The sequence below is a fragment of the Pseudorca crassidens genome, chromosome 16 (assembly GCF_039906515.1).
Source record: "Pseudorca crassidens isolate mPseCra1 chromosome 16, mPseCra1.hap1, whole genome shotgun sequence".
NCBI classification, from domain to species: domain Eukaryota; kingdom Metazoa; phylum Chordata; class Mammalia; order Artiodactyla; family Delphinidae; genus Pseudorca; species Pseudorca crassidens.
The window spans coordinates 64,639,701-64,657,960 of NC_090311.1; the positions used below are offsets into that span (position 1 = coordinate 64,639,701).

General features: G+C 33.8%; 2 protein-coding genes across 2 annotated transcripts in view; one reads left to right on the plus strand and one right to left on the minus strand.

The window, feature by feature from the left end:
• Window positions 1–18,260, plus strand: part of CTNNA3 (catenin alpha 3) — a 1,581,323-nt gene that overhangs the window by 490,453 nt on the left and 1,072,610 nt on the right. The window lies entirely within an intron of this gene.
• Window positions 76–18,260, minus strand: part of LRRTM3 (leucine rich repeat transmembrane neuronal 3) — a 181,995-nt gene continuing 163,810 nt past the window's right edge. The window contains exon 3 of the mRNA XM_067710818.1: window positions 76–3,492. Coding sequence (XP_067566919.1) covers window positions 3,283–3,492 — 210 coding nt within the window. The 3' untranslated portion in view covers window positions 76–3,282. The remainder of the gene's footprint in view (window positions 3,493–18,260) is intronic.

An 18,260-nucleotide genomic window follows, 5' to 3' on the forward strand; every position in this document is an offset into this window, starting at 1 on the left:
GAGAGGCCACAACAGTGAGAGGCCCGCGTACCGCCAAAAAAAAAAAAAAAAAAGAGTTTTAATGTGAGAGCCCAGAGTAGCACACAGAAAGAGTCCATTTAGCCCATATATTATACAGATAGAGGAACTGAGTTAAATTGGGGATTACTAAACAACATGTCAAACATTTTTTCATTCTATTTACTATCTGGAAATTCTCTGGCCCTGATCAGAGAGGGAAGGCTTTTAGTATAGTGGAAAGACTAATAGGGTCTGAATTTTGAGAGTAGTTCAGCTCCACCAATTATTAACCCTGTGTTCTTGGGCAAGTCTCAACTTCTTTGGTATTAATGTATGTTCATAGATTGGTTATGAAGGCAAAATGAGATAATTTATGTGGAATGTGGTTTGTAAGCTTCAAAACACCGCATAAATGTGTTTGCTGTAGCTACCGCTGGTATTGTAACCATGTTGGGCTGAACTGCATTTTTCAACTCCAAACATAGAAACATTTCAGTTGTTTAAAAAGGTGAGAAGTACACAGGAAGGAAGACATGGGGTGGTTAGAAAGAGGAAATGGGAGATTACTGAATTCTGAAAAAGACAGGTTAGAAATAGGGATTTTAGACACAAATATATAAATTGCAAATGTATGCTAAAGATTCCAGAGACAGTCTCCTCTAGCAGGTTTTCATTTCCCCAAAGCCCCCACACCCCAGGACATGGCAGAATAAAAATTAAGCAAACAAGTAACTTAGCATCTTTTTTTTTTCTTTTTCCTGTTAAAGATCCTTTGGGTTTAATTTCAAATATGACAAATACCAAAATTCTTAGTTTATTTGGCTCTTAATGTACGTAATAAGTCCTCCGATGCACAGAGCTAAGACCTCCCATGCACCTGGTTCCAAGGTGACTGCTTCTATTTATAGTTGTTCACTTCAGATGAACTTAAAATGTTTAAGAAAGAAAGCAGTTTGCTTCAGGAAATAAAGGGCATATATTTGTGAGGCTCCCTGGAACCTTTAAAATTTCTAAAAATCATTTGTCAGTTTGAAAATGTCTGGAAAGAGAAGATATAAAATGCTTATTTACACAAATTAAAAGATATTTGAATCTTTGCAAGGACAACTTCTATGAGAAAAAATTGCAAATGACATTTTGGTTTACATAATAAATAAAATTTTGCATCAGATTTCAGATCCACACATAATAGATTTATAATTAACCCTCTATAGATTTGCTAACTGCAAAGCAAAATATCAGTGTAGAGGATTAAGAATACTCTGACAATAATACAGTGCAAGGAAATTAGAAATTGGAAAAAAGAGATTAAAATTAAACTAAAAATGACAATTTTCTGAATAGCAAATAATTTATGCAAAATATGTTACAAAATCTGGAATGCTAGATAGTTGATACAAGTACTGTGACATTTAGTTTCATTTAAATTAGTAAGAGTTTGCTCTTCCAACATTTTGTTTTTTTCCCTTCTGACAGTATATTTTCAACAAAAATTTGCTCTTGATTTTTTTAATCCATTCTCTTTTAACCTGTTCTTAAATTTGCCATGATAAACCTGCATAAAACTACACTTTTGATTTTCTTTGGAAGAAATAAAAAATGGAAAGTTTGACATTGGTTTTCACAAATTCTTTTCTTCATTGTTTTTGACTGTGTTTGATCCCTATTAGATTGACATACTCTCAACCTATTTTTGATGTCATGAATTAAAAATGACAACATAAAAAAAGCACTTCTAGTGTAACAGCAATTGAAACTTGCAGTTTTATATTTAAAAAAAAAACACAAAAGAATGTGTGAATACCATAGATAAAATAACAATATTTTCAAACAGTAACCTGTGTCAAGCAAACAACAAACAAGTTGATTATTTCAGCCTCTGAAAAGTCAGGTTTTCATAATTTGATTGAATTAACTTTATAATACAATTGGATAATCCATATATGATCTGGGGTGGTTTCAAATTACTCTGGATTATTTTTCAGATAATTTGGAGGTGAATCTCATTATGGATAGCAATATAAACAATTTAGAACATATTAAGGATGTTTACAGTCTACTTGCATGATAAAGTTCCACCATGGCTCATATCTGTATTGAATCAGCTGTAGATGTTTTAAGAGTTCTCTCCCAGGAGAAAATTGATGTAGCACACGAAGTGAAAATTTTCATATATTTCCTTTGAGATGTTGCTAAAATATAGCCTCACCATTCTAAATGGGAAATTGTCTTAAAACCAGGCACATTTTGCACTGATGGTTATTTTTAGGTAAACCACGTTGGGTTAATTAAGAGAAATTACTACTGTACAATTATTATGCTTTATTCTCCCACCTTGGCCTGAAGTAATGAGATGTAACAGAGTTTTTCTTTGTCACTGGCAGCTGCACCTTTTAAGTATATCAAACTCTGTTGCTGTGGTTACGGCCTTTGTTTCCAGTGATGTTTTGTCCATGCTTCCCCCCACCCTTAACAATGGGTTACTCAAAAGAATGAAATAATGAGTCATTCATTCAGAAATACGTTGTTAAAATATCCCTCTTTATCATTACATTTCACTGCTTAGAAACTAGGCTGTAATTCAAGGCAACAGTTAAGTCTGAGAAGTGTTAAAAAATCTTTGATTGTTTTCGTTTATAAGAAAGACCTGTCTATGTAATTGAAGAACTTCTTATAAGTCTCAACAAACCCTTTTTGGTTAATGTATTATTTCTGGACCAAGTAGATAAAATTCTACACAGTAAGCATGATAAAAATCGTGCATGTTTTGCACAGCACATAATTTGAGAGTCAAGGTTTCTGGGCACAAAAGCAGTAACAAAACAGTCCCTACAAAACTGAGTAACTCTGAATAACACAAGAAATAATTTTTGTTAATTTAAAATTTTAGAAACTGAAATACATAAAGTGTGTAAAGTAAAATGTAATTAAATTATGGTACTGTACATACGAGTTGTTTCTATAATTGAAACTTTACAATATGAAAAATACATTAGCTCTGTACAGTTTTTACAGGTAGGTAGGATGAGTTTTGAGAAAAAAGATTTTTTTTTCAGGGTCATACTCTAAGTCAAAAAAATACTGCACAACTTAGCTAATTATAAAGTGTAGAGTTGAAACAATTCATGTCTTCTTTATTTCATGAATCAATCTTGGATTTTTGTTTATTTTAACAGGGGATTGTTTTCTTTTGTTTTTAGAGTCCACAATGAACAAATCCTCCTCATTTTGTCCTTGAGGTTACAAAGTTTGATGGCAACCCATGGTTACCAATTAGCTCAGTTAAGCCAGCTGCTGTTTATGGTCACTGATTCGGCCAGCTGTTGTGATTGTGCTCAGGTCCAGCTCAGTCTCTAGGTGTGTTTCCATCGTATCTTCCTGTGCATTCGTTTCAAAGGATTTATGAGAGAGAAGTTCATGATGCACCCCACAGTAACTTATCGTGGGCTGGTCGTATGCCAGAAAAGTTGACACATTCATTGATAAAGGTATCTGGGGAAAAATGACACGAGAAAAGTCAGTTATAAAAAGACAACTTTGGGGGCAAGATTTGGGGAATGTGAAGTGCTGACCTGACTACCATGGGTGTATCTGTGGCTCAAGAGTCCCCCGCTATCTCACCAATGTCCTTCATTCTCATACTAGCACGCAGAATGCAACAGTTCTAAAGCCTGAGATGGAGCTGCTCAATTCTTAACTAGAACCTTCAGATAAATAGGAACCTAAGCGATTCTGAAAATGCTAAAAGCTTTGTTAGAAAAGTCAGAAGAATGCTTTTCCCCAGTGAGGTAAATTTGTAGTTTTAGAACTAAGAAAAATATTATTTGGTTACTTATGGTATTGGAATACAATTGAACAGTGGTTCTCAAACTGTATCATGCATAAAAATCACCTCCCCCTTCTTCAGCTCCAACATCCACTTCCCTGGTTTTTTCTTAATTTAGTAGGTCTGAGGTGGGACCTGTAATTTGTATTTCTTATAGTTCCCATATGATACTGGTGCTGTTAATCCACGCACCACACTTTGAGAACCACTGCAGAAGAGAATTGTCTAGGCAAGTCATTCTGGCTCTTCTTACCCAATAAGTTCTTCTTCTTTTTTTTTTTTTTTTCCCACATTTTAAAGTGTTTTTACCTATATGATCTGGATACTATAACTTAATATTACTTCAGAAAAGCTATAACATTGTAACATGCTATGAAATAAAGAGTAGGGTTATCTTCATGATGGTCTTTTTTAAAAAGCACCTTTTCTTCACTCCCATAGGTGCTCTTTTGGACAGTAGCAATGATGGTGCCTGACTGTGCTATGATTGCCGAAATAGTCCTGTACACCTGTGGCTTTGTCACAGCTTGGCCACTGTCAGTAAAGATTGTGGCTGTGTATCCCCTGTCAATACCTTCTTAATGTTTATTTTGCCATGAGCATTCTTTGAAACATTAATGTCTGTAGCTTGATCCATATATCTAAACTCTAAGGTTTAGAGAACTCCCAGGAAGAAACTCTGACTTCTATGAAAGTCTAAAAGCAACCAAGGAAGAGGCTAGTTTGAAGGAATCAGCGATATATGTGTGGAAGGGACTCATTGCTAATTGCAGCTTAATGAAAGGAAGCAAGTTCTAAAAATAGGAAAAAGCAAGAGTGACCATTGTGAACAGAAGGGAAACATATGCGTTACAGACAAAAGGTAGTTTGAAATGTAATCAGATGTCAAAGTCTAGAGATTATTCCCATTTCTTTCAATAAGATTAAAAAAATTGTTCTAAAAAGTAGGCAGTTTTGAGGAAACTTCAGCCTTGATCTCTGTTTAATATCCTAATTACTAATTCATGTTGTTGAATTACCTTGGATAAAAACTTCCACCATTCTTATTTGGTGGTAGATAAAATATATTTCTCTTTGGTCACCTCAGACTAAATTCCTCTAATCTCAGCTAAGATTGGAGCCCAAAGCCCTAGATTTTATTAACTCCTTCTTTACTTTCTTAGTCCTTTTCTCCATACATAAGAATCCTTTTTGCCTCTTTCCATCCCTATCTTTCTATCCTTATGTAGTTTTCCTTTAGTAAAAATTAGTTGAGCTGTTATTTCCCTGTTTTCTCTTGTATTCACTTCTTTTGAGATTATAATGTCTTTTTAATATGAACATTTCAATGTATCAAACATGTAGGGCTTAGTCCTTGGAGACAGAAATGTAATCCCCTTCATCAAATTACATTCCCGAGAACTCTTCCTATTTATGTGAATTTTTAAAAATTTGAAGCATGCTACCTGATGTGTGAATGAAAGACATCATACGCTTTAAAAAATGGTCAAGGTGATCGGAAGATCATAAAGAAAATAATACGATGCTTCCAAAGATGCTCATTTAAAATAAGGAAGAACTATTGCTACAGATGAAATAGCTCAGGTAACTAAAATACAATATATTATTATGCAAAAGTAATTGTGCAGCATGAATAGATTTGAGTTATAGGAGAGAATGAAAATAGAACTGTTACTGGGTGCGTGAGTTTAACATTAGCCTCTGGGAAATCAATGTTCTGTAATGTGTTATGGGTCATATATCTGTAGGATTTTATATACTTGTTCTTATTTGTCATGGAAACTTACGGTTTATATATGCTATATCATTCCTGGCTTACTTGGAATTTACTGTGAATAATTCATAATTTTTATGGTGATGATTTATGAAAAATAATAAACCATGATACATTTATTCTGTGTGTGTGTGTGTGTGTGTGTGTGTGTGTGTGTGTGTACACAATTTCCTGCTTGATTTAGTATCTAGAGGCTGCTGGTATCCAGAGTGCAAGTCCTAATTTGAACTATATGAGGTAGTTAGTGCTCATTATTTATTTAAAAATCCCACATATTTTCTTTATAGAGTTTCTTATTTGGAGATATGTTTTATTTTAAAACTCCTAGCCCCCTGGTTATACTTTTTTAATGTCAAGTCATATTTTTCACATTTTAATCTTTCTGAAATTGGGATGGTACTTATAATTAGTGTGGATGTTTAACATGTATTTTCTTCCCTGCAATTGAAAGTGATTCTTAAAGTTGATGATATCTTAATATCAAGAAAATAACATACTAAGTTGTATTTGTAAGTAGAATTTAACAGCTAAACTTATCTGAATACATCACAGTAGATTTCTCCCAGGTTGACTTAAATGATTTTGCAAATCTGAAAGTTAGCATTAGTTATATTCACGTGTATATTCATAGGAATATACACATGTATTGACATACACATATACACAATATATAAAGACATACATAAATACACATATATATTATATATATATATAATCTTGTGGCCAGTTACTTATGATTTCAAAATTATTTAAATGTGGTATGGAAAGTGCAAATTTTGGTGATATATTAGTTTTGGACAACTATTTCATATTTGTTGTATAAAATATATACATAGATGTATACTGTATCTATAGAAATATTATTTACACACACACATGCACACATAGTGGCTGGGTAGTGATGGAGAGGCTATCCACTGGCATTAAGCAAATATCTTGAGGCTCAGATACAGTCCATGTAAATCCATTCTTGTCACCCAGTCAGTAAATATAGCAGCCCTTTCTCCTTCCTCACGTAATCGTCAGTCATGTGACCTTGTGCCCTATGTTTTCTCTTCCCTTTCCAATCTGACCTGGGTATTCTCTATTCATCCTCTCTGTCTCTGTCCCTTTCTCCATTGTTACCTGATTTATATTAATGTGCGGGAGAGGCACACAGCCATGCTCTCCCCTATGGATAGAGTATTCAACAGGACAGTCCCAGTTTATGCTTATTGTCCCATTTTGGAAAATAAATCACTTTAGTCAACCTACCTGAAGATGACCCAAATATGTTTGTTTGTTTGTTTGTTTTTGTTTTTTGCGGTACGCGGGCCTCTCACTGTTGTGGCCTCTCCCCTTGCGGAGCACAGGCTCCGGACGCGCAGGCTCAGCGGCCATGGCTCACGGGCCCAGCCGCTCCGCAGCATGTGGGATCTTCCCGGACCGGGGCACAAACCCGTGTCCCCTGCATTGGCAGGCGGACTCTCAACCACTGCGCCACCAGGGAAGCCCCCAAATATGTTACTTTATAAAATGAAAATGAACAGCAAGGGCAGTAGGAGATATAAATCTAATAAGCCTCTGCTTCCCCAGACCTTTTGTTACAGGGCTCTATTTAAAGTGTCCATAGAGTTTTCTTGTCCTTTCTGAGAGAACAGTTTCTTTCAGTGAATTTTAACCCGATAAACTCCTATTTATAATTACTTACGGTTTCCTTCGATACTTTAGGTCAGTATTTTTCAGGTGAGTTAATTATTCTTAAGGCATAACTTATAGAGTTCCAAGAATATGAAAACTTAACTCCCCAGAAAGCAATATCATCTAGAGTCTGAACTAAGAAATCATTATGTGCTATTCTAATGATGAGAGGTAGAAGCTGACATTATTTAGGAAATTCCCCTCAGGAAAAATTTCTACTCTGCTAAACTAGTTACTGTCTTGACATCAATGATATTTGCCTAAGCAGTAATTTTCCATTGTCTGTCTCAACATCACATATATGTACCTTTCACATACACAAATTTTGTAATGTTAGATGAATAAAAATAACTCATTATTAAGTCTTTTTTCCCATTCATTTAAAATGTTCGAGCTTGTGACTTTAAGGGGAAAGAATAACTTTTTAAAGTTTCCAATTTGTGATTAAGTAAAAATGGTCATTTTAATCTTATATTCACTGCAAAATAATATGTATATTTGTACACATATATATGTGTATATATAAATATGCATGTGTATTGCTCATATTCTAATTAGTTGGTTACAGGCCATTTAAACATCTTTTCCGTAGGATAGCAAGGATTATTTTAAGTACAGTAAGTACTCTGAAGAACAGAAAATGACAGTCCACTTTTGAGAGGGAATAATAAAAAGGTTGTTTTTCCCTCTCTAGAATTGCAAAACATAGGAAATATTTGCTTGTTGAATGTTATTTCTGAGTAGAGTTTTTCTAAGTATAAATATTTCTATTGATTATCATTGAGGAGAATGCCCATGCTGTTCCCATACATCACGGGCGAAATCTTCTATTTTTATAAGGCCAATGTTACCTAGCGAGTATTCTACCTCTCTAGGCTATTGAAAGGATGTTACTTTAGGGTTTTTGTAGCTAACAGCGTTTTGTTTTTCAGTAATCTGCATGTAGTGAAAGAAACAGACTTGCTTGATGAAGGAATTAATTTTTAACGATGTAGCCTTTATCACTATCAAGACATTTTGCCCCATTTTATGTTGTAATTCAGAGGCCTATTATTTTACATTTGTTTTTCATCTACTAAATTTAATGAATTTTCAGTTGAGCCTATTTCTACCTATTAATATATAAAATAAAAAACAGGCATTATACTTCAAACACTTCCTTGTCCCTTGTTCCAAATGTCCCATTTTTTTGTCCGTTACTTTGTTGACATCAATGACATATATCTTTTGCATGCATCCACTTCTCTCATTTCTGTTGCCATTATCTTGGCTCAAAATATTATTACCTTGTTTACTTTAGTGATTGTATGACTGGCATGCCTAATCAGTAGAGTCAAAAATAAAACTAAATATTTGTAAATTCATTTCTCGAGATTATATTTCTATTTAATTAAATGTAAGCAGCATGTAGAAAATAGTGAATGCTTTTTTCTTTTCTTTTTTATCATGTCTGAATCATTACTCTGTCTTTGCAAAGAAGTGGGATTTGAAATGTACTTTATTCTGGGAAATTACCTTCCTTAAAAACATTATATCATATGTACATATAGATATATGTGAGTACACACATGTACATATCACACCACTGCTTGTAAATTTCTCAATCTATTTAAAGAAGTGTTTTAATTTTTTCAAAATGCACTTGCTAATGACTTTATTCTTGTTTATCTTGATGCCTCTACTTTCTGTTTCATTTATATAGGTTATGTAAATTTTCCAGACTAGCCTTTGGTTGTGTTAGAGTATGTACAATTGGGGATGTGTATTGGGGATTGGTTAGAAACATTTGTTTCAGTGCTACCAAACATGAGTTTTGTGTACAGGGGATTGGGGATTGTGTTTTGGGGATTGGTTAGAAACATTTGTTTCAGTGCTACCAAACATGAGTTTTGTGTACAGGCTGGTAGTTTTACTGATGGTAAAAATAGAAAGTTGTGTCTTTGGTATTACTTGAGTAATATTAAGAAACTTGATGGAAAATATCTTTTCTACTGGCTTGATTCTTGAAAATCATGTTACTAATTAATACTTTGTTTTCTAAGTATTGAGGCAGTTGGTAAAATGTAAGTATTATATAAGAAAAATAGTGTAAGAAATTATCACACTGCAGCTTGGTTCACTGGAAGAGTGTCGAAGTTTGCCTAGATGTTACCTCTGGTCCTACCTTAATTCTTTAGGATTTCTGCAGTGATTTCTCTTCCTAGCCACCTGAGTGGCTGTGGGCACTTGTTTCATCTCTTGGTCTGCCTGGACACCTGCCTGGACACGTCTCTAACTTTCTCCTCATTACCATCACTGTCATTTATTGAGCATTTACTGTGTGCTAGGTACCATGCTACATGCTGCACTCAGGTCATCTTATTTAAGCCTCCCAAGGCTGTTGTAAGATAAATATAATTATTCCCATTTTACAGTTGGAAAAAACTAAGACTTAGATGGTTTAAGTAATTAGTTAAAAATTTACCTGGTGAGTTGCAGAAGTGGTTGCCTGACTTCCTAACCAGTATGCTTTATTTCTTATTTATCACTTTATCTAACTCACACTGGCTTTGGAGCCTAGAGAGGTGAACACAGTATCATGTGTCTGATACTATTTAGACACCAATTATCAACACTGGATCTTATTTCCAGTAGGGTAAACACTATGATTTGCTAAGCTACACTTTAGCTTTCTGATACTGCTTTGCGCTTTGGGTCCTCAGGAAAGAACCCTATAGTTGATCAGGCATTCACAATGTGGATGGATGGTGACAGCTCAAAATCAAAGCTCTCTTCTTCTTACTAAGCTCATATTGGCCAAATACAAAGTGTAAGGGGAAGGGTCTAATCTGGAGAACATTCTGGACTGGGATAGGAGCCTTACATATACACCCAGATAAAATACGTGTAAGATTATTTAGGGAGACCTTTAGGGATTTTAAAACTAGATGTCTGTGTTGACTTGGAAATTGGTAGAAATTTTTCCAATTAAATGATGTTAGTTTTTCTTTTTAACAAGAAGTTTAAAAAGTTAGAAACCTCAGTTAATCTGGTTATTTTGTTTTATATTAAATGATATTGTTTTGATTTCTTTCTGTACATAAAAGAGTTATAAGTAGGTGCTGGAGTACAGGAGGACTGGGGAAGTGGATAAACAAACATGAATAAGGTATAATTTCTGCTCCCTGACAAAATCATAGACTAGTGAAGGAGATACACATATAATGCAAGAAAGGAAAGGGAGGCAATGGATGGGGTGAGCTAGTAGGCAAGTTGTGTGCTTGTATAAGGATGTGTGTGTGTATATATATATGTATGTGTATATATATGTATATATATGTATATGTATATATATATGTAAGGGAGGGTGTGTGTGTGTGTATACATATATATATATATATATATATATATGTATACACACACACACACACACACTTTGCTCTGACTGGCTGATTCTACTTATTATGTCATTTATCCCTTGCAGGTGCAAAACAAACTAGCCATCTTCTTTGTTTGGAAATAGTGTTGTTATTTTCCAGATTTATTGGCAAGAGTCAATATTGCTGAGAAGTGATTTAATGTTTACTTTTATAGACTCTCCCACAAAGATACTATATTTTACTTTGAAATTTATTTGTTTGAAAAGCAATCTATCTCTTGGAGCTCTTAAGCATTCTAATGGTTAATTAGTGTGAGTATAATAGACTGTTGGATCATCAATTTTAATTATCTTGATTCTACTAGTAATTTAGTTAAAGAAGCATTTTCAGGAAGTGCTTAATTAAGAGCCTGAATTTATGTTATGCTACCTTTACACTTATAAAACAAACTAGTTTTTTACACTTTTAAATTCTTAGATGAAATCAACACCTTAATACTAAATTTCAGTATTTTCTTAAGATATAAGTTGCCAACTAAAGTAACAATTGCTATCTATAACAAGTATAGGGTAATAAGACAGGAACTCAATATGATTTTGAAAAATTTCAGATGTCTGTAACTTGAGAATAATGTGAAAGAAAACACTATTTGCAGGAGGATAATAATTCTTCTAGTGCCTTTTGTGTGAAAAAAATTTTTTTGTGAACTCCTGCAGAGTGATATCACAAAGTGAAAAAAAAAAATGAGTTCCATTTGAAAGTTAATAGTTCTACTTGCATTAAAGTGCAATTTAAAATATGTATCTTAAATATTTAAATGAGTTTGCCCTTTGTGAGTGTATTTTCTTCTTTACGAACAATTTGTATTTCAGTTTTGCAACAAGAAATAACTATGGGTTGGCTATATGAATTATTTTCATAAATTCATGTGCTTGTGTCCACAAAACCAAATAGAAATATTCATTCAATAACTTACTGACTTCAACAAAGACTTGCTGAATGCTTTCGCTGGTCCTGATGCTGGGCTAGTTGCTGGAGATACACCAAGTCCTTGGCCTCAAGGCTTCTGGATGGAACATAAACCCTTCTAACATACACTTATATTAGACCATAACCTTTTTGAGTTCAAAAATCTATGACTAACCACATTTTTCTATGCCTTATGTTGTTTCATGTGGTGGTCCCTTAAACACAGTAAGAACTAAATACATATTTATTGAATGCATGAATGAATACATGAGTGAATTTAAGTAATAGACTAATGGGAACTTGGCATAGTCTAGGAAGAAATTAAAAATGTTCATCCCTGGATGACTGTGAGAACTATATGACTGAGATAATAAAGTCTTATGATATCAAGGCCAGACCATCTTGACTCTAGGATAGAGGTAGAGGGCTACCGTGAATTTTCAAAAATCCACACTAATGATGAGGCACATAGCGCTGCATTATAATGTTTGGGAACTTCTTCATTTATTTTATATTAATTATTTACCATTTATTTTATATTAATTATTTACAAGTTTTTATTTTTATTTAAAATTTTTAATGTTATATTTTATCATGTAAAGAATGAGTTTAAATTTGAAATATATAAAACTTTAAAAATCAATATTGAAAATAAAATAATTATTTTTAATCTGGTGATTTTACACCTATAAATTTCAGAATGTTATGTCTGTGCTCTGTCCTTTAATACCTTTTGTACCTGCATTTTTCAAACTCTTTAGTGCTCTCTAGACTCATGGCCCATGATGTCCAGAAGTTTGGTGCACCTGCCAAATTAGTTCTCCCTGTAATGGACTCTGCCCTGGATCATTCTATGTTAACCTGTTTTATTTTTGGTGCCAGTGAAAAGTTATATTTATCTTTTACTGAGGGAAAGCAAAATGCCCCAAACTGTTTTCATTTACATGAAAATCTTCTGCACAGCCTGATGCCTGTTAAATTGGCACTATTGCCAGGTATAGTGATGGGACTCCAAATTGAGACTGTGACTCAAAGGCCCCACTAATCTTGATGCTATGTTTCCAAATCTGTTTCTTCATACAACTGTGCAATGAGGTACAGTTGCTAATCAGTTTGAAAACAATCTCATTCTTTTTCTTTTTCCTGGAAATTGTGGTTACAGCAGTCCACTTAAGGATCTTATAATGATGATACAGCAGTTGAAATTTTTAATCTAGGTTTGTATAAATATGCGAGAATGAAAATTAAACACTACAAAGCAAACAACATATAGCGATGTTTGTATTGCTACAAGTAACTCTTGAAGTCTAGCTATTACTGGCAGTGTACTTTAATCTCATAGAGAGGCTCTATATGGGATTTCCCTCATCACTGGCATTATATTTGGTTTTTCTGTCATGATTTTTGATATCCTATTTGCTTTCCAACTGGCTTTTTCCTCCTCAACAGCTTACTGTTGTTTTGGCATTCTTCATAAAACAGGCTCTGCATTTCTGACATACCTGAGAGATTGTCTTGCATAGGCAGGAGTTTGATATTCCAACTTTCTTAGGGGTTCTTATTCCTGTCTAGGACCTAGAGGGCAGCACCTCAGGATTACATGAATCCTTGTAGCTGTCTTCTAATTAAATAGGCTTTCAAATGATGCAATAATTTACTGGTTAGCATTTTCTCTTCACTTTATTATTAAATTAATTCAGATTTTGGTTGAGATGTTTCCATACTAAATGAGATGGTACTATATATACATCTGCTAAGTTGCATAAAAGTCCTGCACTTGAAGATTTAGTTCAAATAACACTTCTTTGATGAAAACCCCTCAGATGAATTTGATTCTGTAAGGATGAGCTTCTGCTATGAATTTCTTCAGAATTTTTATACACATAAGTATCAATGAATACTGTTTCTTCCATCCATCCATTCATCTATTATTGAGTACTCTCAGGATCCTGAGTAAACAAAACCAATTGCCTGGCTTCAAAAGTAAGCAGTTGTAAAACACTACTTTTTTCCTAGATGTATGTGTAGGATACAGTGGAAGTGGTGGGAAATACTTGCCTTTGCTGTGATGCTTTATATAGATAAGACCATGTTTAAGCTGGCCTGGCTGGTTGTATATACATATTGCCATTATTTCATTTATATTAACATTATCTAACTATCTAGACTGTAAATTTGATAGAGAATAAAAATTTCTCATGGGTTATACAAGCTATGTATTAGTAAAATTTTGAAAGTTCTTGTTAGTGGAGACACTGGCAGGGAACAAAATTGCTTCTCACAAAGTTTATGTTTGTAATGATGATATCAGATCTTCAGATAAGGATGAGCTAATATATATATCTAATTATTATTAATAAGTTATTAGTATAAGTAATTATTAATATAATATCCATCATTCTCTTGTTATTTCAAATTTTTATATGATACAAATATTAGGAACTTTAAAAAAGGTAAGTCCTGACAATATAGCTTTTATTATAATGCAGTAAAACACTTCTTGTTGACATTTAAATAAAGATCAACTTCTAAATTGTGTTAGCACATATACATTACATGAGTGGTGACTATCATTGGACTGACCGGAAGTAATGTTGGGGAAGGGGAGTATCTAGCTCTTCTCAGTGTTTTACTTATGTCGTCTCACTTAATTTTACTGTGTCCTTTTTTTTTTTTTTTGCACAGTTATACCTAGCATTTACAAAGTGTCATTTTCTAGCGTTGATTTTCTGTTACTTTACTTCATAGGATATAGTATGTCTGACTTTAGTTTCTTAGTGATAATGAACAAGTTAATGGTGGTTGAATCTATGATCAGTGTTACGTGATCAGCCACATATATATGCAGATGATATTTTTTCAACCATGGCTCTGATCAGACTAATTAAAAATAAGCTACATAAAGAGAAAATGTGAGGTGTTATTTCTTAATGGTCCACTTTGTTTCATTAACAATATAATGATTTGGTTTCAGCTCAATGTTCAAAGTAGATATCAAATGCAATTAAAAAATCAAAATGTTTTAGGCCATATTTGGGTGGTAAATCTCAAGCCTGAGGTTGCATAACAGTCTTCACTATCATCAGTATACACTACTGAGAGAATATGCTTTAGCTTCTTTTATCACAGCTGGACATTCAGGGATATAGAAGGCACAGATATAGTATAACATGAGGGAGTTTAAGAGTTTTTATAATTGGTTTCTTATTGTTAGGTTGTATTATTTATACTGCTAGTCAATAATCTGAATGATATAAGATCAGTGGTGAAGAAAAAGATGAATCTTTATATATAGATGTATACTTCAGTTAGATTCTCTATAGCTTCTCCGTGAAAAAGTTTAGTCTTATATCATTATGAATAGTATTAACAATTCACCATTTTTCATTCTATTATTTAAGTATCTATTATCAAAGTATTGTAGTATCTATAATATGATCAAACTATCAAGATTCAAAAAGAAGAACTAATCATAAATTTTGCAGAAATATATGATTAAGGAAATCTAACGTAAAGGTTAGGAAATCTAATCTAGGGGATCAAAATGATTTTTGTTTTCTCATGGCTACTAAGGAAGATGTCCCTTGAATGAGCTTTAGAGTAGAATTATCAATTAATTTTTAAATTAATATACTCTTAATATCTGGTTCTCTCCCTCAGATTTAATTTTAAAATCTATTAATAGGGTTCTGATATTATATGAGATAATGAGCATATTTTATATATAAGTATAATATGTAATATATGTAATTTATAATATGTGTGGGCATATTATGTATAAGCATATTTTATGTTTATATAAATATATATATAAATGTTTCTTCTGATATATATATATATACACACACACACACACACACACACACACACACACAGTAGTCCCCCCTTATCCACAGGGGATTCTAAGACCCCCAGTGGATGCCTGAAACCATGGATGGTACTGAATCCTATATATATTGTTTTTTCCTATATGTACATATATAGATAAAGTTTAATTTATAAACCAGGCACAGTAAGAGGCTATCCGAATTGCCAGCATCACTACTCTTGTGCTTTGGGGCCGTTATTAAGTAAAATAAATGTTACTTGAACACAAGCACGGCGATACTTATAAAGCTTATCTGTTAATGGAGATGGCTGCTAAGAGACTAATGGGCGGGTAGCATATGCAGTGTGGATACACTGGACTAACATGTGATTCACATTTCTGGTGGTACTGAGCTGGAGGGCAAGTGATTTTATCACTCTACTCAGAACGGCACCCAAATTACACTTATGAATTGCTTAGTTTTAGAATTTTCCATTTAATATTTTCGGGCCATGATTGACCACAGGTAACTGAAACCACAGAAAGCGAAACCAAGGGTAGATAAAGAGGGAGTTCTTTGTGTGTGTATATAAAACGTGGTAATGGTTAGTGACTTTTTCCTAATAGGAGAATCTTTGGTATTTTCTTCCTGTTACCGTTCCTCACTTGTATTTGTGGATTTTTCACTCCATGCACAGAATTGTGCCAAACATTTGAGGGTAATTCAAGCAGCCGTAGAAATGAGAATAGATTGCTTACCATCTCTGGGCTTCTGTCATCATTTAGAATATGTGAATAAAAAGTTAAGAAAATAATAGGTAAATTGTACTAGCTGTGAGTATAGACGGAAAGGGAGAGGGCTTTCCGCATATGACATTTCATGCTTGTTTATAAGGAGACACTAGAGTCCAGAGATTCCACCCACTCCCTGAGAAATTTTGTCAAAACAAGGTAACTCTTCTTTGAACTGGCATTGTCCTTGGAAAATGATGATATTCCAACCGAATTTACCAAGTCCCTCTCTCATTCTAATAGAGAACTGATTAGGTTTTCTTACCTTTTATTTTAATTCATCTCTCATATGCTTTTTTTATTTGCTTCAGTTGCTTACATTTTAATAAAATATTTATGGCTTTATAAGTAAATCAAACTCTCCAAAGAATGTAATGGGAATCATCCTAAGTGCCTTTGGGGAGAACTAATTTGAATGGCTTATTTTTAACGATTTTATAATTTTTTATTATAGGACATTAAATTGAGACACACAGAAGTGACAGGGTAGAACAAAAGCTGTGCATTTTCTTAATAAATGTACTAAGTTCTTATTGTTGAGCTGTAATCACTATCCTAGAATCTGAATAATGCAGGTTTTCTTAGCTTCTTCTGAAGGAGAATTTAAAAATACAAATTAAGAACAGAAAAATTCTAGAAAATAAGAACATTTCACATATAATTCAAATGTAATCAAAATTCCAATAACATTGTTGAAATGTTGTGTTGAGGTAGACAATGAAAAGTAACACAATGGGATGAGGTCCTTCTGTCTGAGGGATGGGAATGGCAGGAAAAATAAGACTATAGTTTTAGCACTGAGATGGCATTTCCTAGATGGTAGCCCCATGAAAGAACATTGAAAAATGTATTGGGTCTGTTTGCTAACCATTTTATGATTGCTTATTTCTCACAGGGTGTTCAATGTAAAGACAGCTTTGTGGCTTATATTCATGTCATGGTATTGAGGCTACCTCTTAGACCCTTTCTTTTTACTTGAGAACATTAGCAGTATGGTTTTGAAGAAAGGAAGAATCTTTCTCTAATGTTGTAAATTATATAGTTCCTGGGGGTATTTAAAGGGATTCAGAGTTCAAGAAGTTTAATAAGGCAGAAGTCTTTATACCAGAATGCTTAGTGGTCCCCTGATCACACTTGCCCCTCTTTATTGTCAGAACACACAGGTAGCTTCTGTCAGGATGCATGACTATAGCAGAAATGCCTGCCTGATTCAGCATTCCAGTTAAATTCCTACTTACAAGCACTTAATTAATATAGGTGGTAGATGGCTCCTAGCCACCGAAATCTGGTCAGTCTCTTGACTCAATAATATTGTGGTTCGTACCGTGGACTCCCCAGGTTAGAGGGTGCTTCTGCCAGTTCCAGGGCTGATGTCTGATCTGTAAGGTCTCTTTCAACATTCAAATTTGGAAATTTTCTCCTCTCTGCTGATCCTAAATTGATATTTTATATTTTAAAAAAGCATGTGTTTTGGAGAGGAAAGGCCTTTCCTGGAAATAATGTATTCCCACCTCATTCCTTCAGGGATTTCTTCTCTGGGCCAACTGAGTTATTGAGAGACTCAGTGTGTCCTTAAGAGGCCTGTGGAGTAATAGAGAATTGGGAGGAAAGAAAATGATTCTCAACTTCATGGTGCAGTAAATGCATTTCTAGAGACTGGGGCCTTGAGTGTAGCCATTTTCAAAATCTGCTTGGGGATTTAGGGTTTTAAACTTATGCCACGAATGATATTGATTAAGCATTTTCTGCCTCACCCATTAGCTCTCCCTTCTGCCCAGTCCTGTAATGAAATCACTCTTTGTGCCGTGGAAATCACCGAGGCAATAAATCCAACACTTACGACTTCAATGCATTATTGAGAAGAGAGCACAGATGCACTGTGGGGAGCAAGCAGTTGTTCACACCAGCTAATATCTTTGATAATTAATAACTGTAACAGGGGAAATGCACAGCAAATGGAGTAACTGATCTAATTTTTAACTAAAATATAGCATGAAAAGTCTCTGGTTTGTAATTAAAAAAAATTCTCTCTATAGCACTGAAGAAAACCTT